Raw genomic sequence first — 22,219 nt, 5'->3', positions numbered from 1 at the left:
TAAACTTAGCTTTCCCGATTACGTGGTTAATTCTTGATTAATATGAGGGCAATTCACGATTTAAATAAAGGTTAAATGAAATTACTTTCTGCATATTGGTTTAGATAGCGTTAAATCACTTTGAAACTAAATTTTATATTTACTCAGGTTATTTTTTTCTGAAATTCATTTTTTGCTGATTGGAAACGTGTGACTAAAAAGTAGAAGAAATCTGTATGGGGCAGATGTTTTCAGTGATCTGTAAGCATTGAAACAAAAAATCTGTAAATACAGTTGTGTCAGGTCACAATTCAAGTAATTGTTAAAATGGGATGCCTCAATCATAAACTTATATTCGGGATTTAAAAGTGGAGATTTTGATTGAAGTTTTGTTTTTAAGGGAAAACGACACAAAAGCAAGAATTTCTAATGATAACAGCAAAAATTAATCCGAGCAGTCCGTGAAGGCAGCACCGGGCTTCCTCGAGTTTGCAGTAAAGTTTGTGGTTTCACTTCCAGCGTTTGTCCTCCAGAGGGCGCAGGCCAGGGGAGGCTCCACAGAGCGACCGCACTCACTCCGCTGCTTGCCTCGTACCATGAGCTGAATCTGTCCGGGTACAGACCAGGGAACATGGCGGCCACTGACCATTCCCGGTCCGAAGCTGCCAAACAGCGACGGCAGGATCAGCTCCAGCGGTGGCTAGGCTCAGAAACGGACCGGACGGTGTCTGAGGCCCGGGAAACTTCGGCTGGCTCCGGTGGGACGCGGCGGGCAAAAGTACGGTTCGCCCAAGGGGCTGTGTTTATGGCCGCTTGCTCCGCCGGAGACCGGGAGGAGGTGACGGCGCTTCTCCGGCAGGGAGCTGACATCAACCATGCCAACGTAGACGGGCTGACAGCGCTTCACCAGGTCGGTGGTTTTAACTTTCTTTTTGTTCGCAGCTGAGTTTATTTGTTTTCCTCTGCATCGTAACCGCGAGCTTCTGATCCGCTAATGACTCCGAGCGAAGAGGCGCATTAACGTCATCTAACTTTCCCAGGAAACCCTCTTGCTTCCTAAGGAGCAGGATAAACATCAGAGCAGCGTTTAAGGCAGCAGATTAATAAAGGGAGATTCTGGCCTGTAGCTGGTTTTCTCCAGCCTGCTGATGGCTCACTCCTCTCCACTCACTTTCTTTTGTTAGTAAGGTTCAATCCTCTTTTTTTTTAATGCAGTAAAGTCAGATCACATCAGACCTGAGGATCGTCTTGGTGGAGCCTCAAAAACTGTAGATCTTAGTAGTTTGCAGATTTATTTTTAAATACAACTCCAGAGAGCTATCGAATGCAACAGGAAGCTCTGAGTTAATGTTAATATTTGGTTTTGGCGTTAGAGAGTCCTCCTGGAGCATGGTCCTGCTTTACTGCAGCGCTGCTCCCTCCCTCCCGCCCTCTCAGCTGAAGTCATAACACTGAGTCTGGACAACATCACTGCCACACAAGCCCTCAGTGATGCAGCATTTCCTCTACATCCATGACACCAGGTGTCAAACACACTTCTGTCACTTTACACAAAGTGGAGGCACGAGCAGATGGATTCAGATGTGACATTTAGGAGTAAGTAAACAGGTTGTGCTTCTCTGGATCAGTAGTGTGCTGCAAGCGCCTCTGGTTCAGGTTTTGGTTGCTCCACAATGCTGGACCTTCACCCAGTGTGGTCTCCATCCTGCCCTCCATCCCTAACTCCTCTGTTACTCATCTTGTTTCATGGCAACCTGTTTTAAATATAGGCCCACACTCTCCAAACTTTCCATCCTCTCCATCTAAAGACTTTTTTTCCTTCCAACACCCTCCTCCTTCCTCCTTCTCTTCCTTGTTCTCCTGCTTTGCTCTCTCTTTGCCTTTCTCCTAACCCTTTTGCCAGCTCCTCGTGGACGGGACTTTGGGGATTCCAGATGAAGAAATGGAAAACATTCCTCAGACAGCACAAGCTGCTGTTGTCAAAGGCGATTTCCACAATGAGTCACTTGACGACCGAGCGCTGGAGTCTGCTCGGAGGTTCTCTGTGCACCGCCATACCCTAGCGCTGATAAGGGGGGGACAAGAAGAAGTGCCCCTCTGTTCATTCATTCACCCAAACGGCTCCCCCCTTTGTTGTGGGTCAGCTTGCTGCAAACGTCCTTTTTACGTTTTACAGAAATCAGACTGATGATGTCCCCTCTCTGCTTACCCCTCGTTGTGAGGAGCGAAGGAGGCTTGCAGCAGCTTTGTGATTAGTTGATTTAGCCCAAAAGTAAAGCCTCTTAGGTGGGCTTAAGTCACTCCTGATGGATGGGGATGGGGTTCTGAGCAAAGAGCAGATACTTGGTGCTGCACCTTCATCACATCACCTTCTAGTCCTTTAAATTAAATCTTAAATGCAATTATAATCTTTTAGGTGCTCTAGTTTATGTTTTTGCAACAGTGCTGTCAGTGAGTTGCTGTCAAATATCCCCTGAGAATGACTTCCCCTTCTCCATGTGGCCCATCGTGAAGCCGATGTCAGTGGAAATGTTTTGACTCCTGTTTGATGGATCATCTTGAAACTTGATGCAAATATCCGTGTCCAGCTCAAGATGGATTGTAACGCCTTCGGTGATCCCCTAACTTTCCATTTAGGGGCTGTGCAAAGGTCAAAAACCTGTTTGTCCAACAGGAGCAGCAGCGTCTCGGCTGTGATTGTGATTTAGTTCATGTAGGCATGTTTTTAAAAGCTACATTTCTCTTTTTTTCACTTTAGCCGACCCCTACAGAGAATAGATGGTTTTTTTTTAACTAGTAAGGGAACTTCCTGTGTGGTCAGCTCAACAGTGATCAGTCAACAAGCTAAAAGGAAAAAAAGGCCCAACTCCTGTTTTGGTAATGGACTGAATATGCTGTCGTAAATGCTATCTGACTTTTTCGGGGTTTACCGTAAACATCAGAATTGAAGCATTTATCATTTGATTATAAAAGATTTTAGTGCTCATCTCTTTTGTACTTAGATGGGAACAGAAAGAGATTTCTTCTTAGACTCAAATTCTTTATGATTGTGTTTTCTGGCTCCTCCCAGCAGCACATAAAATAGTTCATCAGATATCACAAGAACTGAAACAGCTGACCGACAATAAAACATCTTCTAACCCAAGCAGTTACCTTATATTGTCTCTTCCCACGCATGCTTCCCTTTTTCCCTGTTGCTTCACCAAATATGAGTTTAAGGATACAGTTGGGTGCAGAAGAAACGACACAAATCATACATATATTAGGGTTCATTCTTCATAAAGGATTTTGATTTCAACATGTCAAGAAATTATTAAAGTGAACTCAGGATAACCACATCTCGACTAACACACACTCTCCTGATCTTCCTGGATAATCCCACAATGTGCCAGAGAGGGTCTGTAATCCCTCCAGCTATTCTGGGTCTTCCCCAGGGTCTCCTCCCAGTGGATTGTGCCCAGAAAACCTCTAAATCCTACAGTGAGATGCTTGGCCCTCCTTATCTGACTAATTTCAGCAAGGAGAAGCAGCAATTCCCCCCCGCCACCTACTAGATAACAACAGCTTCTCACTTTTTCGCTAACCCTGGCTTTCCACTGGATAAGTGTAATGTCCACGAAGCGTGGTACGCAGTGAGTAGCCATCATTGTGGTCAATGGGTGCATTTTCACTGGTCACAGTGCAATGCTTTTTGGACACTTCCCAGAAGTGTGTGTCGCTTCGCTCCTCTAAATTCACACACTGGGTCTGTTACCTCAATGAAACCTCCATGGTCAGTCCAATCACAAACTTTCTTACACTTATAATAGCAAGACACCAATGTTCTTGGGGGAATGCAAAGTTGATGAGTTATCTCCACAAATAACACAAGCCTGAACGAATCCCGCTTTGTTGTGGAGTTGCTAATAGTTAGTTAGCTTCTGGTAGCCGAGACATGCTCTGCTCTCTCTTGGCTGCAAAATCAACAAAGCCTTCCACAGTGACAAGCCAAGGTTGGCGAGTACAAGAATGCTAACTCCTCTGTAACATAGAAATGACTGGGAGCCGGTCGTTTTCTTATTTCCTTTTCAGCGGCTAATGGCGGTAGTAGGAGGAGAACATTTTCACGTTCAGCTTGCGCAACTCGGAGGTATGGCTCGCATTTCTGAAAGAACAAGTATTAGATGGTTCGTCAGGAAGCAAGACCTTTCATGGAAAAACAGAACAAGAAATCAGCAGCTGGAACTCCTAGAAGTCTGTAAGCAGGCCGACTCTGTCAGTGTTGTCAGGCTCTAGCAGGATCTGTTTCCTACAGTCGCCACATTTTTGTAAGGAAACGTGGATTTATTTGTGAAGCAATATCTTCAGTTACAACTGGATGTTTGTCATTCAGCTTTGCAAAAAAAAAAACATTCCAAGTAAAGAGTGATTGGAAATATCTTTAATTAATGCCAATATAAGTTGCATCTTATTAAGTTTTAGGTCACGGTACACAAGCGACATTTACTAAAGAAACAATGACCCATATGGCAACAAACGTGGGAAATTTAGGTCAAACTTTAGGTCAAGCGGAACAAAAATGGGCAAATCCTCCACGTAGATGAGGATTAATAACGGGACGTTGTTTAAATTTTTTCATAACAAAAGACTCGAATCTTGCTTTGTTTGTCACCAATATTAACCCATTCAGTCATTCTTTAATAAACAAATGAACGTGGAGTTACTGTCTGTGCTGTTTTAGGTTCGCGGTGAGGCACGCAGAGCAATGTTGGTTTCTTTAGTGCTTCTGCAGTAATCTGATCTGCATCATGAATCTCGTCTGACCTGGCTGTCGTGTTTTCACATATCTATATTGACATTTTCAACCTCATTTAGGTTGTTTTTAAAAGCGTAGACTAGAAATGAGACAAATGAACCGCGGTGAAATGAGTTTTAATCTAGTCTTTGTTTATTTTTTTGTTCTAATTACCCATTAACCTGTTTGGAGTGCAGCTCTAGACACATTTGCGTAAAAGTAACTGGTAGATTTGATTTCCCCAACTTCTTTTGCCAACATCCAGTAAGATAAGCCCATGTGATCTTCATGCGTTTTATCTCGGGGCTTTTGTCGGATCACGCTGAGATTGTAGCTCGACTTTGCCTCCAGAGAAGTCGCTCCACTCACACCACCAAATGACTGTTTTGGAAAGTACTTGAGGGCTTTTTAGCGGCCCACTTAAATAGAAAATCATTCCACCAAGTAGACACAGTAGTCATTGTCTTTTAGCCCTGGTGCTTTAGTCAAGTCTTAATAGATTTTGGAAACGTCTGGGCTTCTGCCTTTGACCATAAACCAAAGTGAAGTGAGTCAGAGATCCTCGCTGCTGCACTCAAACTGACATTTGTTTGTTAACACGTTCAGCTTTGATTCTTATCATGAACAACGCTGCAACCCATCATGCATCTGTGTGTCTTCTCTCAGGCCTGCATCGATGAAAACGCTGAGATGGTTCAGTTCCTGGTGGAAAACGGGAGCGATGTGAACCGAGGGGACAATGAGGGCTGGACTCCTCTGCACGCTGCTGCTTCCTGCGGCTTCGTTCAGATCGCCAAGTGTGTGCTACATAGCTCTGTGGTTCTCTGTGTGTGTGTGTGTGTGTGTGTGTGTGTGTGTGTGTGTGTGTGTGTGTGTGTGTGTGTGTGTGTGTTTGTGTGTGTGTGTGTGTGTGTTGACAATTTGATTAAATTACGACTCAAAAGAGTTTTAATGTGTTTCTAAAACAATTATTGATGCATGGTGATTTTTCATTCTGCCCCTACTTGATACTTTAGAAACCAAGTATTTTAATGACTGAAGTTGGTACACTTTCAATAACTTTTTAAATAAAAATACCCACTTTGCTGTGTTGAAGTCACAGCTTTCATTCAGACATGCTTGTGGACTGTATCTTATTTTAAAACCTTCAAATCTGTAATTCAGCGATAAAAAAATAAACCGTCTAACCCGGGCTTTCCACAGGATTTGTAACACGATAGACATGTTTTCACCAAAACCTCAGAGGGGCTTTCAAAAGTGCAGGCAATGCGTTACACTCGCATAGCGGGCTCACAAAATCTTCGAATTGCAAGATCACACATGGTTTTACCAATAAACGTCGTAACAGGCAAGGAGAAAGATGGCCGCTTGTATTTAAAAGGTCTGTGGTTGGTTTTCTGTACTTTTTACCTCGACCGTGGCGGTTTCACTGGTAATGAAATGTTTTTTTATGTTACAGCTAAGTTATAGTAAAATCTGCAAGTGTATTTTATTTAGAAACTTGCCAGATGTTTTACACCTGCTCCCATTAGGGATGGACAATATATCGGTATGACCGATGTAAGTCATTTTTCAACATATCTGTGTCGGTCCGATAAATGAAACTGGGCCGATATTAACAACCGATATTTTTTCCATCTTGTCTCCATTTGTTTGCCTGTTTCAGACGGTGAGGGGGTTGATGTGTAATTGTTTAGTCATGTGACAGTGAATGTTATCATCTCAGAACCGTAAATGTGTGTGTGTGTGTGTGTGTACATAATAAGTAAATTCAGCTTTATTAATATTCATTCTATACAAAATCTGCTGATTTTAGAAACATTAATGTCAGTATATCGGTTATTATCGGCCATAACACTGACCTCAATATCGGTTGTCGGTATCGGCCCAAAATTTCAAATCGGTGCATCACTAGCTCCCATGTTTGATTTCCTGTCTGGCCCTATCTGAACTGTCGAGTTTGACGTGTTCTGTAAACGTAGTGCCTAAAAAATAGAACTAAACATAAATTTAGCGAAGCAACGGCACACGTGCTTCTGGGACGCTTCCCAGCCCAGTGGAGATGCGGTTAGCCGCGTATGAAACGATGTACGCGTTACTCGACAGATTTGTGTGGCACTCACTCACGTTTCTAGAATGACTAATTGTGTCTCTCCAGTAGGCTGTTGATGTAGATAGACACTTTTATTTATTTATTTTCGTTTGTTGACAATAAAAATACAGAACTAAATTGCTACAAGCTAAAATGAAAACTGAACTTTCTAACATTTTTGTGTTTTTACTAATAACTGTTTTGGATGCAGTTTTGAGGAATAAAAAAAATCACAATAAAATAATTTTTGCATTAACTTGACGATTTTTGGCCCTCATCTTTATACGTTTTGACACCCCTGGTCCAATTGGCAGAAATTTATTTTTCTTCTTAAAAGACGGGCGTTAATTATATGTTTTCATTTCATTCAGTAGACCTACAGATTTTCTTTGAATTTTTAAAACCCTACAGGATTAAAAACTATTTGAATCATTCATGATCTCTGTTAAGTAAAAAAAACAGTTCATGTTTAGGGTTCCTCATGTTGCATCCCTATTCATTTTAATCATCAGTGGTAAAATTCAGAAGCATTTTTGTCTGTATGGTGATGCGTCCAAATAAAATAATGAGGTCACAGAGTAACAATGTGTAAAATGAAATTAATACAAGTGTTTTTTATTTATTTTAAAGATACCTGATAGAGCACAGCGCTCGTGTTGGAGCGGTTAACAGCGAAGGAGAACTTCCTCTGGATGTTGCTACAGAAGATGCCATGGAGAGGCTGCTCAGAGCTGAGATCAAGAAACAAGGTTGGGACAACGGCAGCAATAACGTCTCATTTTACAGCATAAAACTTGTGGTGGAGTGTTGGTAGACATCTATATATATATATATATATATATGTGTGTGTGTGTGTGTGTGTATACATAATATACGTATACATATATATGTATATACATATATATATGTTTATATATATATGTATGTATGTATACACACATATGTATATGTACATCTATATATATATGTGTGTGTGTGTGTATACATAATATACGTATACATATATATGTATATATGTATATACATATATATATGTTTATATATATATATATGTATGTTTGTATACACACATATGTATATGTACATATATATATATATATATACATGCACATATATATATATATATATATATATATATATATATATATATATATATATATATATATAAAATGTGTTTATTCTAACATGTGGAATTATTGGCATCTTAACCTTTATGTGAGCCTAAAATAGCTTGCACATATTTGTACCTATTTTACTTATTTCTGTTTTTATTATCTGTTTTGGACCTTATTGTGTCTTTAATAAGTTGACTGATTGATTGATTGATTGATTGATTGATTGATTGATATAGTCTAAATAAAATCCTGGTTTAATTTATTTTTTTATTTTTGGGGTGGGGGGAGTTAAACAACTGAAAAAAATGTATCAGTGAATTTAAGTATTTTAATTGCAATAAAAACAGTTGGGTTAAACTATTTTGAATTGGATTGAGTTTTAATTGCTGTTATTTATTTATTTGGTAATAATAACTAATGTCCATTATATTGTAGGTCATAGCGATTAGAAAGCCATTTATATTTGTGTCTTTTATGTATGTAAACATTTCAGGTGTTGTTGCTAGAAATGATTTTAACTTGCTAAATTCTGACAAACGAAACGTTTTGTGTTTATGTTCATTTATAAAACGATAAAATCACTTTAGCATTTCCATCAAAACACCTTGACAATTTTATGGTAGAATTATTAAAATTCTAAAACATTTCTTTAGAAATAAAAAGATATAAATAAACTCAAGCCAAATGTTTTGTGTGGTTTCGATCATCAGCGTTAACCATTCTTGTAACTTTTTTCTTTTGTTAGTCGTTATTCTTTTTTCTTACAACTTGTAAGAAAATCTCACTAAAATGATCAAATAAAAACTTCCTGTGTTGAATGAAGTAAATATTACTTCAAAGGAACCGAACATTTATTATGTTGTTACAAAAAAAAATAATATTGATTGTGCTTTCTGGTGAATGATTTATTTAATTCAACCGATTTGGTGATTTTTTTTTAAGTGTTTAAATCCCCTGTCTCGTTTGCGTGTCTCAGGTATAGACGTGGACAAAGCGAGAAAGGAGGAGGAGAGGATCATGCTTCAGGACGCCATGGCAATGCAGGAAGGAGGCGGGACTCTGATTCCTCACCCAAACACAAAGGCCACAGCTCTGCACGTTGCTGCTGCCAAGGGTTACATCGAAGTCCTGAAGTGAGCATCGCTGCAGTCTGTCTCAATTCTGGCATCAAACACTTTTCCCTTATAGCCATGTCCTCTCCTCCAACGTTCTCGGTCAGGGTACTGTTGCAATGTGGTGTGGACGTGGACAGCACGGACACCGACGGGTGGACGCCGCTGCACGCTGCAGCTCACTGGGGCCAGAAGGAGGCGTGCAACCTGTTCGTTGAGCACATGTGCGACATGTGTGCTGTCAACAACGTGGTGAGTGCACAGCAACCTTTAAATTTCACCAAATACATTTTTTAGCTGAATCTCCTATTCTGACTGAGGAGGTGCTGCTAATGTCCTCGTAGGGACAGACGCCTTTAGACGTTGCAGACGAGAACCTCGTGGACACTTTGGAGGAGCTGCAGAAGAAACAGAATGCTGTGAGTCCCCCCACCCCCAATCAGCTGGTTGGATAAACCTGATGTGACTGATGGTCTCACAGCAGCGAGCGCTCTCTGTGTTTATGTCTGTTTATGTTCCTCTTCAGCTCCGCATCAAGAAAGAGAAGCAGACTCCTGTTATAGAGACCAGTTCACATGTCTCCACGGTACCAGCTCGCACACGCAGGTTGGTGTCTGTGTGTATGTGTGTGTGTTTGTGTGTGAAGAGGCCTTGTCTTTAGGTGGAGAACGTCAGCCTGTCACATGACTGTCGGAGCTGGTGAGGGTGAGGCAGCTGCACTCAGGACAGGCCCGACTCTGTTGGCGCTCCCTAGGAGCAGCCTCTTCAGCTTCAGTGGCGTTCACGTGACTCGTTTTTATTTCCAGACACAGTCATGTCTCCTAAAATCAATGTCAGTTCACTTGTTTCTCTTTATACTGATTCTTTTTTAAAGGGCCTTTACGGAGTTTTGAATTTTTATGCTCGCGATTGCCCCCTCAGGCCAAAAGCGTAACGGCACCTTCAATAGTAGGCTCGTGCACGAGGCGCGCATGCTGTATGTGCACACTCCTTAATGAAAATGTGTGTGTGTGCGTGTGTGTGTGGCCCGGAGGACAGAGGACAGGAGAATGCGCCGCTAATTAATTAAATAATTTGGTTCTGTACCTTTCTCTTCAGCACAACCGACAAAGGTTTATGATGGGTCAGTCTTCCTGCATGCTCAGATCATTCCCTTCCCTTGCTTGAAAAATTGTTCCAAAATGAAAGTTGAACCCACATCTTTTTTATCTGTGAATTCAATACCGTTCGGCGAGTCTCAAATAAAAATTTGGGCATCTTACTGTAAAAAAATATACCATTAATGTAAAAAAAAGAAACTCTAAATAAACTATGTTCACATCCAGAATCGAACCCAGGTCTGCTGCACGAGAGTCCGACATCTTACTAAAGCGCCAGCAACTTCTTTTGTATCTGTAACATTTATATCCTTGATGACAGCTGAAACAACGTTCAAAGAACGGCTCGGAGCGAAAATGGCTATTTTGTTGCTAATTTGCAGGAAATATCTAGAAGAAAGTTCTTCAGAAAGTAGCTAAGGGTCCTCAGAAATGTAGCTAGCTTTGTCACTAGGCGTTAGGAACAGCGACAAAGACTAAAGCTACGGATAGCAAATGCTACGGGCTATTCCTGAGCGTGAACGCACATGAAGCAGCCTGCTCGACCCGAGCATCTCTCTTTTTCTATGATTTTACAGAAAAACAGGCAATCACAGTAAAAATGCCAGGGCTCATTCTACAGGACCAGGGCATTGCGGGAGAATGTATGAAGAAGAAATGTGTTATTTCTATACATGTTTTGGCTGTCAAACTTCCTTATAGTCCCTTTAAATACAAACAAACATCAGGCATTAGATAATTTTTTTTTAATTTTACCTGATAAGAACGTTTAACTAGAAAAAAACAGCAGATTTTAGAAAATTAAAACTATTAAATACATATTTTAACTAATTTTCCTCTGGGATGAGGGTGGTAAATGGTGGGAGAATACCACGTGTCCAACTTTATCATAAATGTTTTGGCCCTCAGGTTTAATTAAGGCTTTTGCTAATCATCTGGTTACCGTTTACCTGCTCACTCATTGTTCTTACATTTAATACCGCTGAGATCACACTTGATCCGGTTGTGTTTAGTACATTAAAAGTTTACTTTAGAGTAAAATGATCTATTGCACACAACTGTTGACTGTTAATTGTAAGTAGGTGATGTCGTGGTCTACATCTAATGTCTCTTTGCAAACACAGTGTTAGTTTGTGATGATGAAACTGCAGCTTTGTCCAACAAGGCTGTTATTGCTTTATGTAACAAACACCAAATTCTCTCAAATATTCTGTGTTGTCCGGAGATGATGGACATGAAAATGTTCAGTTAAATAGTTCTTTTTTTATATGCTGTGGCCTAAAATCGGAATTTATTCTAATTGGGAGTATGTTTTATTCCAGTTTGAGCAATAACAGATGTTCCATTTGTTTGTTTGTTTTACTTCCAGATAATATTTTTTTATTTAATCAGACAAATATACAAGTCGGTACCCGCTCACAGCCAGCATTGGTGCATTACTACTTCCTGAACAGCCTCTGTTTGAGGAAATAGTTTATTTATGTCTTACAAGACTGCTGAGTTGCACAGCCAAAACCAAAGTTTATAACTCTCATCGATTCTGCATTATGGTTATTTATAAGTGTTCATATCCCCAACATTAGCAAAATGTCAGGTGGTCAAGTTCAACTAGAGATTATTTATATTTCTGCTCAAAATAGCAAAGGGGAGAAAAAAAACGATAGAAAATAATTAATTTGTAATAATAATAATTTATAAAATAAAGTTTAATAATCCTCTGAAAAATCCTCGTTCTCAATTACAACGGCGATCCGGCCAGCGACAGACACATGGTTAGTGTTACACCAAAGAATAACAGATAAGATAAAACAAACGAGACAAAAATAAGAAAAAACAGTTAGACACAAAGACAAAAGACTGTTCTCATTTACAAGATGTACAAGCAATCAAAACAGACTTAAAACAGTCTTTAAGTACTCAGAAGCTCATTGATCAGAAACTATTGATCACATAGAATTATTGAAGGTAGATAATGGAATGTAGGTAGTGAGCTTCTGTGATTTCTGCAGCTCGTTCCAGTCGTTGGAAGCAGCAAACTGGAATGAGGAGCGGCCAAAGGAAGCGCGAGCTTTGGGAATAACCATAGAGATTAAGTTACTGGAACGTAAATTGCGCTGGTTGTTGGCGGTTTCTGCCGATGATTGTTTTGTATATAAATTGATACCAATGTAACAACCTGCAGAAATGAAGTGATGGCCAGTTAACGAGTGAGTACAGATCACAACGATGAGTGGTGAAAGAGACACCGGTGATGAAACAATGTCATTTACCACTCAGTGATAAATGCATTATCACTGAGCGTTTGTTTTTGTTTTTTTAAGCAGTCCTATAAATGATGTCACCATAATCTAAGATTGACGGGTTGTCATTTTGACCAAGGTTTGCTTTGCAGAGTCAGTAAAGGATGAGCTGTTGCGCTATAAAAACCCAATTCTTGACTTGACTTTAGAAAGTAATGAATTAATGTGAATATCAAGTGAAAGTGTGGTGTCAAGCGAGATACCCAGATACTTATACGAACTGACAAGTTGTAGTTCTGTACCATCCAGGGAAACAATACTAGGATGGAAAGTTTATTGTGAGTTACGGATGAAGATCATGAACTTTGTTTTACTTGTGTTTAAATGAAGAAGAAGGTTGAATGGAGGATAAAGCTGCATTCAAAGAAGAACTGCATGCATATAAAATGGTGTCATCTGCATATAAATATATTTGAGAACTGTCAACAGTGTGAACAATGTTATTAATATAGATTTTAGATAAGGTCCGGCCCAGTATTGACCCTTGAGGAACGCCCATAGATAGAGGTAGAGGAGCGGATTGGTAACCCTCTGTTCTCACCTAAGATATAACTTGTGCCACGGATGCCTGAGAAAGCCCTACATGTTTGAGCCTGCTAAGTAAGATGTTATGGTCTACAGAGTCAAAGGCTTTAGCCAAGTCAACAAACACAGCCATACATACACAAACACACACACACACACACATTCACACACAGATGATGAGCTACAATGTAGCCACAGCTGCCCTGGGGCACACTGACAGAGGCGAGAAATGTCAGTTTACTTAATAATCTTTGGGGGATTTTCCAGTACTAGAAAGAATAATACATAGAAAGTTATTGTATTCCCTATTAATATATATTTATACTACAGGGAGTGCAGAATTAGGCAAGTTGTATTTTTGAGGAATCATTTTATTATTGAACAACAACCATGTTCTCAATGAACCCAAAAACTCATTAATATCAAAGCTGAATGTTTTTGGAAGTAGTTTTTAGTTTTAGCTATTTTAGGGGGATATCTGTGTGTGCAGGTGACTATTACTGTGCATAATTATTAGGCAACTTAACAAAAAACAAATATATACCCATTTCAATTATTTTTACCAGTGAAACCAATATAACATCTCCACATTCCCAAATATACATTTCTGACATTCAAAAACAATACTAAAACAAATCAGCGACCAGTATAGCCACCTTTCTTAGCAAGGACACTCAAAAGCCTGCCATCCATGGATTCTGTCAGTGTTTTGATCTGTTCACCATCAACATTGCGTGCAGCAGCAACCACAGCCTCCCAGACACTGTTCAGAGAGGTGTACCGTTTTCCCTCCTTGTAAATCTCACATTTGATGATGGACCACAGGTTCTCAATGGGGTTCACATCAGGTGAACAAGGAGGCCATGTCATTAGTTTTTCTTCTTTTATACCCTTTCTTGCCAGCCACGCTGTGGAGTACTTGGACGCGTGTGATGGAGCATTGTCCTGCATGAAAGTCATGTTTTTCTTGAAGAATGCAGACTTCTTCCTGTACCGCTGCTTGAAGAAGGTGTCTTCCAGAAACTGGCAGTAGGACTGGGAGTTGAGCTCAGCCCGAAAAGGTCCCACAAGCTCATCTTTGATGATACCAGCCCAAACCAGTACTCCACCTCCACCTTGCTGGCGTCTGAGTCGGACTGGAGCTCTCTGCCCTTTACCAGTCCAGCCACGGGCCCATCCATCTGGCCCATCAAGACTCACTCTCATTTCATCAGTCCATAAAACCTTAGAAAAATCAGTCTTGAAAAATTTCTTGGCCCAGTCTTGACGTTTCAGCTTGTGTGTCTTGTTCAGTGGTGGTCGTCTTTCAGCCTTTCTTACCTTGGCCATGTCTCTTGAGTGTTGCACACCTTGTGCTTTTGGGCACTCCAGTGATGTTGCAGCTCTGAAATATGGCCAAACTGGTGGCAAGTGGCACCTTGGCAGCTGCACGCTTGACTTTTCTCAGTTCATGGGCAGTTATTTTGCGCCTTGGTTTAGCCGGGGATCTGCCAAAACGTAGATATTTTTCTACGTTTTGGCCTGTCATCCACACGAAAACGGATCTTTTTAAAAACTCCGGCCAAAGTGAAGATCTGCGTTTTCTCCGTTTTGGGTGTCTGCGTGTGGACAGAGAAAACCGGAGTTTTAAGGTCCGCAATGTCACTTTCCGCGACAAAAAAATGCTGACATCACGTGTGCGACCTGTGTTTACACTAGCCGACAGCATGGATGCCCTCAGAGCTGCGCTCACTTTATCAACTGTCCAAGCGCTTTTTGCTTGTTTGTTTTTGCTGCTCCTTGCGGAAGACCACAGACAAAGGACGAGGTTAAGAACGGGGGAAGTACTGCCGCCTACAGGTCTGGCATATCCTTAACAACGTATTTATCTGGGTACGTGTGGACAGAGTTTCTTTTTAAAACAAGGTGGTGTGGATGCAAGTTTTTGGAGGGGCGGATATTAGTTTTTTTTTTAAACCCGGCTACGTGTGGACTAGGCCTGAGCCTGTCAAGTCCTTCTTTTGACCCATTTTGCCAAAGGAAATGAAGTTGCCTAATAATTATGCACACCTGGTTTAGGGTGTTGATGTCATTAGGCCACACCCCTTCTCATTACAGAGATGCTCATCACCTAAAATGCTTAATTGGTAGTAGGCTTTCGAGCCTATACAGCTTGGAGTAAGACAACATGCATGAAGAGGATGATGTGGACAAAATACTCATTTGCCTAATAATTCTGCACTCCCTGTATATTAGAGGTGGCTAAAGTTCCACTCATTGATTCCATCCCCAGCATCAAATAAAGAGTCCCACTGCCCCACATGCTGCCTTGTTGATTGATAGCTCTGATTGGCTACACATGGACCCTTGCTGAACATGTCACCTGTTATTTCACTCCACCTCCTTTATGCAGGACTTCCATCTGTCGTATGAGCAGCAGGGAGAAGATCGGCCTCCACGAGCGGGAGAAGCACCCACCTCCCGCCCTGCAGAACACTCCGACAGAGGACGAGGAGGAGGACGGGCAGACGGGACAGAGCCAGCCCAAAGCCTCCAGCAGCTCCAGCTCGGAGGAGGAGAGCGAGTCTGAGAGCGACACAGAGTCAAGTGAGTGGAGCTGCTGATGATTCACCTGTGAGATTGTCATTGAGCTTTATAAATCTACATATGTTATTACATCCTGTTTAAAGCTAAAAACCGGGAAATCATCAACAACTTGAACAACAAACGAAACACCACCAGCCTGCTTTCTACCTCCATGTCAGCGAACACCGCTGCAAGCCAAGTGAAAAAGGTAGAAACGTAGAGAACAGATGTTCTGTTTTGCGTAATGATCGTTGCATAGATGAATAAAGCCTGGTGACTTTTGACATGGCAGGAACCATGCAAGCCCCCAGCCCCTGAAGCCCCTGGCTCATGGAGAACGTCTCTGAGGAAGGCGGGCAGCTCTGTTACTCTGGGCTCCGTCGGACTCGCCGACTCCAACCAGGACTCGAACAGACCTGCCGAGTCTGGCCTAGGAATGACCCGCTCTGCTTCCAGCCCCCGCCTCAGCTCTGAGGCCGACTCAAAGGTACACGCTTGCCTCTGAGATTTATACACACACACACACACATCTAAGTGCAGTCGTTATTTTATTTCTGGAGCATGACGGGCCAAATAAAGGCTTCTTTTATAGCTTCCACTCACCGAGTCGCATAAATAACCCACAGACGCGCTGTCCTGTCTTGTTTGCAGGAACCGAGGCTCGCTCGAGTCCCACCCATTCCAACACGAAGACCCTTTGGTGTTCCAGACAACACTCCTGATAATTCAAACAGGTGCGTCTCACCCCTCAAACCCACTCTGAAACCGTGTAAGCACGTTTTGGCTCACTGTGTCCCTGTCCCCCGTCTCGTAGCTGGCTGAGTCGTAGCTCGTCTTACACCCGGCGGCTTCATAGTCAGTTAGGGAATGAGTTCACTAGTTCCACTCCATCTTTGCTTCACAGGTCAGTCACGCGGCACACCACCTATTGTGTGTTTACTCGTTCTTTTGTTTGGATGGGTCACAGCTCATTACTCTGCCCTCCCTGCAAGTGCTAATTTGTGTTTGAACACGACTGTGAAAGATACGTTCCGTCTTGTTACTAGTTCGTCTTATAGGAGGAGACTGGACGACAACGGCGTGACCTCGGCGAGCACAGGAACAGGACTCGGCCGCCCTAATACCACCTCTGGGCAAAGGTATTCCATTCTTTGTGCTTTTTGCCATTTTTTTATTTCCTCAAATTAAAAGAAATTTTAAATCTTTATTTTATTTTCTAAGACTTCCTCAGGAACAGACTGAAACAAAGGATGTGTTGTCCATCAACACCTCCAACTCAGGCGATCAGGAGACCAAACAGAGACGAAAGTAAGAGCGAAACATTATAGGTAAGGGAAGTAAACGGTGAGTTGGCATCACTAAAAATGATTCTGCACGCGTAGGTCGTACTTGACCCCGGTGCGGGATGAGGAAGCGGAAGCGCAGAGAAAAGCTCGCTCCCGACATGCTCGGCAATCCCGACGCTCCACTCAGGTTTGGATTCTCAAAATCACCCTCTAGACTCTAATCTGTAAACCTCCCACGGGTTTGATGTTCTCTTTCTCTTTAAGGGGGTGACGCTCACAGACCTGCAGGAAGCAGAGAAGACCATTAAAACCATGACGACGGACAACAAGGGGAGAGAGAAGAAGGAGGAAGAAGAGAAGGAGGTGAAGCAGAAGAAAGGAGAGGAAGGGGTGAGAGCTGTACACATGGGTTGCAGGCCTTTTGGCCGCTGCTCTTGTTTAAACACCGTGTGACATCACATGCTGCGCTTACAGGAAGTGAGCTGGAGGTCTCGTATTGCTAATCTGCAGAAGTCTGACCTGCTGGGCCTCACACAGCCTGCTGGTTCTCCTCGCTCTCAGTCTGACAGGAGAGGTGCTCGCCGCTGTCAGAACTTTTTTCATGTTAAAACTTTTTCTTTTTTTGCTTAAAAATTGTGTTAAAATATTCATTTTTGTTTCAGAGGCTGAGGCTAGCACAGGAGAGAGTGAGACGGAGCGATGGACCAGAGAACGCAGGGAGAGGAGGCAGGCTCGGGCCAATAGGAAGGTGCAGAGGACCGGGGAGGTAAAGGCATGAAAAGTAGATGTGAATTTAATGCAGTTTGATATTTTTGTGTGTGTGTGTGTTTACATTATTCTGTTGGTCATCTGCAGAGTGAAGATAATAATCCAAGTGAAGAGGAGTTCTCAGGAGGTGGACTGGATCCACAGGTAGGGTGTGATGAGTCATTTTAATAATCTGCAGAATGATGGAGGCCATCATTTGTTGCTTTCTTTTCCCCGTGTACAGAAAGACCAGCACACAAGTTCCAGGTAGAGTACGAATCCACAATTGCTTCAGCCTTTGTTGATGGCAACCCATCTGACCTCTGCCCCCTCTTGTCCACTCAGCTTGGACTCATCCTGTAACGATCGGTCCCAGGCAACAGGAGCAGACGCTAAAGATTTTAAGAAGGTCAGCTGACGGAGCTGATAGTGAGGCTGTGTGTTTTCTCAGTAACAATCATTTATCGCCTTAATATTTGTGTGTCAGCTGTTTGAGGAGGTGTCCAGAGAAAACACTCAGCTCCAGGCTCAGCTGCAGGACACTCAGAGAATTGTCAGTCAGACCCGTTTGGAGCTGGAGAAGGCGACTCAGGTGAGGATCTAGTGGTTAGACCCTTCTGGGCCCTCGTTTTAAAGCCACTCTTAAACTTTCATCTGTGGTTAATGTGTCCGACAGAGACAGGAGCGCCTAAGTGACTGTTCAGCCCTGCTGGAGCTGGAGAGAAAGGTAACCAGCTGATTGTTCTGTTTGACTTGGGCTTGCCCTGTAGCTTCATGTGCCTCACTACTGCCACCCATGCTGTCTGACACCTTATCTCTCCAACCACCTCCTTCCTCACTTGTTTTCACTCAACTTTCCTGCTCCTTCCGCTGTACGTCACTTCCTGTCTGCTCCGTCCCTCACGTTTCCACGGCACTAGGACCGGCGGATGTTGGAGCGGCGCATGGCAGAACTGGAGGAGGAGCTGAAGGTGAGAGGAGATGGGTTCAGACTCCGAGTGAGTTAGCTTAGGTCCACCGACACTGCATGTGTGTGCTTGATTTTAGCTTGGCTTTGAGCTCCTGGAGCCTAGCGGCATGAGAGCTCTCACCCTGGTATAGTTATGTATGTTTTACTAAACTTGTACAATAAAATGTATTTTACCCTACGATTCAGATTTCTGCCCGTATAAGTGTATTGCAAATATAGTTGTTGTGTTAATAAATCAGGTTAGTATGAATTACTATGAAGTCTTTAAGATATTTTGAAGCATCAGTAATCCACACTAGGGGTTGTATCGACTTGTCGACTTCACGGCTCTGTAGTGACTTTTTATGCCTTTCATCGACTAGTCGCTGTCACGTGATAATGACCGACAGATGCAATCCTCGTAAAAGACAGCAGGTGATGAGCCCCTGCACTTTGGGAGGCGACATGCTGTGCCAGAGCGTCGGTATCTGACGCCCGCCATATAACAGACATTTGACCGAATTGTGATCTTTACCCTCTTGCAATTTAACCTTCCCCTCACCCCCATCCTAATCTTAACCAGCTTGCGCATGCAAAGCTCTGATCATTGACGCGCTCCAGGCATCTGCGTCCTGAGCACGGCGACAGTAACATTATCAAATCAGGTGTCGCCACCTCAAAAACAAATTTAACACGCAATCGTTCATATCGGCTCATTTCCTTTTGTTTTCTGTCTTTTATTTGTGCCTGATGCGTTTCGCTGCTGCGGAGCGCATCACCCGTTTTGTCCTCGGGTGACGCATCTCACTGATGCGGCCAGCGAGCAGCGCGCACTCTGCTGTTTTTGTGGTCAGTAGATCTTTTAGATCTGCAGTTCAAAGGTAACTCATGAGGTGAATATATATGAAGCCAGGTAGCAGTTTTTCTTTAGGATTGAGAGGAGATGCAGGAAGATAATAAACAGGCAGGACAGAAAAATAGTCAAATAAAAACAAGTTAGTTTTTGTACCTGCTGGTTGCAACAAACAGACACCACTGAAGGTAATCAGAAGTGAGGAACAGAAAATGAAATAATTATTTTAATGTTTAGAGCAGCAGGAACCCTGAGAGGCTGCAGGCGCATCAGTGAGTTTGCTGGGAGGAGGGAGAGGGCTGAAGCAAGATGCAGAAACTACTGTTGTTAAACTCCAGCGAACCCCCCCCACCCCCACCCCCACCCCCCCCCGGAAAGAAAACGCTTGGTCACCCATCGTCAATTTTAGCCGCTTCAGGTGTGTGACGTCATCAACGACGAGTCAAAGTCGACTCGATTTTCATTACTTTAACGGTCTACTTAGTTTTTTTAAGTCATGCAGCCCCTAATCCACACTGGTGTTGCCCTGATTCTAACCAGCCATCAGCTCTTTAGAACTAATCTGTGTTTTTAAACTAAGTAATCGTCTGTTCCTTGTAATAAACTCTCAGATGCAGCAGTAGCTCAAGAAGTAGAGCGGGTTTTCCAGTACAACAGTATCTTAGGTGACTTGGTTATTGTGTTGGCTATGGTAGTCCAATGGTAAAGGTGCATGCTTTCCATCTCAGCTTTGCCAGGTGCTGCCGTGGGTTTGACTCCCGGTCGTGTTGGCAGTAATTTATTTATCCAGCTGCAGCAGATTTCATGTTTTTATATTTTAATTTTATTGATGACTTCCTGCAAAATTTGTGTCTAAAAATCTTTGAATTTGGTTTTTTTCCCATGCAGCATTTTAGTTGATCTACTCAGCTCACCTCACATGGACTCACACAGGCTAAACAAGTTTTAGATTTTAAACATTTTACCAATAAAGGGTTGAAAACATCAAAGTGTAGCTCAAAAAGAAAAGTTACTGCCCAGACCGGGTTGTGCTTTTATGTATGTGAAATATCACAGTAAAATGTCTCAGCTGTCAACGTGAAACAGCTGTTCTGTTTGTTGCCTCCAACTTTAAAAGGCTTGATTTCATTTATTAAATATCCTTTTTAGTATATTTTATATGGTATTTAGGCCGACTGGTTGAAAAGACTGTCTTTAAGCAGAATTACTCCCAAAGCTAATAACTTATCTCTTTCACTGAAATTGGAATAAAAAATGCATGAAACACTTTTTTAATTAAGTTTTTCCTATCAGGTTCTGGTCGACCTGAAAGCAGACAACCAGCGTCTAAAGGATGAAAATGGAGCGCTAATCCGGGTCATCAGTAAACTTTCCAAATAGATGGAGGATTGACCACCAGGGAATCCCCTCTCCCCCTTCATCTGTCCAGTTTCCCCTCTTCTTCTTCCATACATTCCTCCCAGTGCCAAAGACAGAGTGGGGGAGAGGAGCAGCACCAGCACTACAGCTCGACTTGGATTGTGATGCCTCTGTGTGAACAGCTGATGTCTTTGTGTGCCTTTAACGATCATTTGCCAAAGGGTGGCTGCGACCTTGTGTCAGAAGGAACACCAGCGTGCACACACAGTCCCAGGAGTGCGTTCGTGTGTCTTTGATCATGTAAACGCTCATGATAGATTGAGTCTTACAGCATCCACTTTGTATTGTTTTTTTGTGAACACAGTCACAAAACAAGTTATGTTTTTCCCAGCTGCCTTTTATTCAGCATCAGGGGGGTTCCATGATGAATTTCTGTTGGGTTTGTTTTTCACCCGCATACGTTTAAACCCACCTACCTCTCCACCGATGCACCCCCAGCACACACAGATCTTTGCTTTTATTCTTTTGTGATGTTTTTTGTGACCACGGACATAACTCCATGCTCTTAAAAATGAACCGAGGTCAGTGGACCACAGCACTTTACTCTTTGCAAAGCAATAAAACCACCTGCAAGGTCTTCCCCCGTCCAGAAAGACGCCTTCAGTCCAGAGCTTCGTCTTCTCACAGCGGGGGACAAGTTTAAAGGTTGCACAGACATGAGTCTTCTGTCCAGGCCAACTGCTATGACTGGTTTTACTTGTTACCATTGATAAATATATTTTCATAGGTTTTCCATTCAACTTGTCTTGTAAAGAAGCATGGTTTTGTATTTAAATGTTAGGCTTTAATAACACTCCTTGGAAGTAAAAAAAAAATGTAGCCTTGCTCCACATGTTGGTTTCTAATATATGAAATGGATGTCGGCACCCTAATAAAACAGGTTTTATTGCAGCTGTTTGGTTTTATCAGCATCTGAAAACTAACATTCATACACACCCTAATATCACGTCTCCTAGTGACCCGTTTTTGTCACCGAAGTGGTGGAAGTCTCGGTTTGCCTATATCCAGATGGTCTCCATCACTTGAGACAGGAAAAAAAGACAACAGCTGCAACCCTGAGACAGAGGAAGCAGAGCCCCACAGATGTATTTACAGCATGTTTTCTCTGTTACACGAGTCTGCTGCTGCTGCTGCTCCCAGGTGAGCAGTACATCAGCAGTGGCTTTGAGGGACAAGACGTTGGAGGACTCAGACATTTTTGGCTGTTTGTCCCGCTGGAGAGCAGAGATGGACTACTGTCCTGAAGTGCTGACAACAAGCTGAGCTCCTAATAAGGAAGGGCAGGCTGGCCAAGGCGCTCTCTGTAAATATCCCTCAGGTCTGAGAAAGGCATAGGAAGGGAGATGGGGTGGAAGAGGGAAGCGGATGGATCGCAGCCTTATATGGAGAAAGCTCTGCTTTTTCCC

The 22,219-nt window shown here is 42.5% G+C and overlaps 1 protein-coding gene across 3 annotated transcripts; it reads left to right on the top strand.

Moving 5' to 3' along the window:
• The first annotated feature begins 506 nt into the window (after positions 1-506).
• zmp:0000001167 (protein phosphatase 1 regulatory subunit 12A) lies at positions 507-21,004 on the top strand. 3 transcript variants are annotated; one of them, XM_070550364.1, is made up of 25 exons: positions 507-889; positions 5,420-5,550; positions 7,476-7,594; positions 8,937-9,093; positions 9,180-9,324; positions 9,417-9,491; positions 9,599-9,678; positions 15,387-15,580; positions 15,664-15,767; positions 15,852-16,046; positions 16,211-16,293; positions 16,374-16,463; positions 16,606-16,698; positions 16,781-16,867; positions 16,942-17,032; positions 17,110-17,235; positions 17,320-17,419; positions 17,508-17,611; positions 17,701-17,757; positions 17,837-17,859; positions 17,938-18,001; positions 18,080-18,184; positions 18,269-18,319; positions 18,513-18,563; positions 20,688-21,004. In XM_070550364.1, the coding sequence occupies exons 1-25, from the start codon at positions 611-613 to the stop codon at positions 20,772-20,774; spliced, it is 2,691 nt and encodes an 896-aa protein (XP_070406465.1). In that variant the 5' UTR covers positions 507-610; the 3' UTR covers positions 20,775-21,004. The 3 variants fall into 3 exon arrangements, with proteins under 3 accessions (XP_070406465.1, XP_070406464.1, XP_070406463.1); XM_070550363.1 differs by lacking the exon at positions 16,374-16,463 and having other exon boundaries at positions 509-889; XM_070550362.1 differs by lacking the exon at positions 18,513-18,563 and having other exon boundaries at positions 509-889.
• The last annotated feature ends 1,215 nt before the right edge of the window (positions 21,005-22,219 follow it).

The sequence above is a fragment of the Nothobranchius furzeri genome, chromosome 4 (genome assembly GCF_043380555.1).
Source record: "Nothobranchius furzeri strain GRZ-AD chromosome 4, NfurGRZ-RIMD1, whole genome shotgun sequence".
NCBI lineage: Eukaryota > Metazoa > Chordata > Actinopteri > Cyprinodontiformes > Nothobranchiidae > Nothobranchius > Nothobranchius furzeri.
The sequence above is the reverse complement of the archived record's forward strand: the minus strand, read 5'-3'. Positions and strand labels throughout refer to the sequence as shown.

Excerpts from the sequence above, each read along its gene's own strand:
- zmp:0000001167 (XM_070550364.1), top strand. The coding sequence starts at position 611 with ATGGCGGCCACTGACCATTCCCGGTCCGAAGCTGCCAAACAGCGACGG. Across the intron at positions 9,679-15,386 it reads GTACCAGCTCGCACACGCAG|GACTTCCATCTGTCGTATGA; the intron begins GTTGGTGTCTGT and ends TCCTTTATGCAG. Across the intron at positions 16,699-16,780 it reads AATACCACCTCTGGGCAAAG|ACTTCCTCAGGAACAGACTG; the intron begins GTATTCCATTCT and ends TTATTTTCTAAG.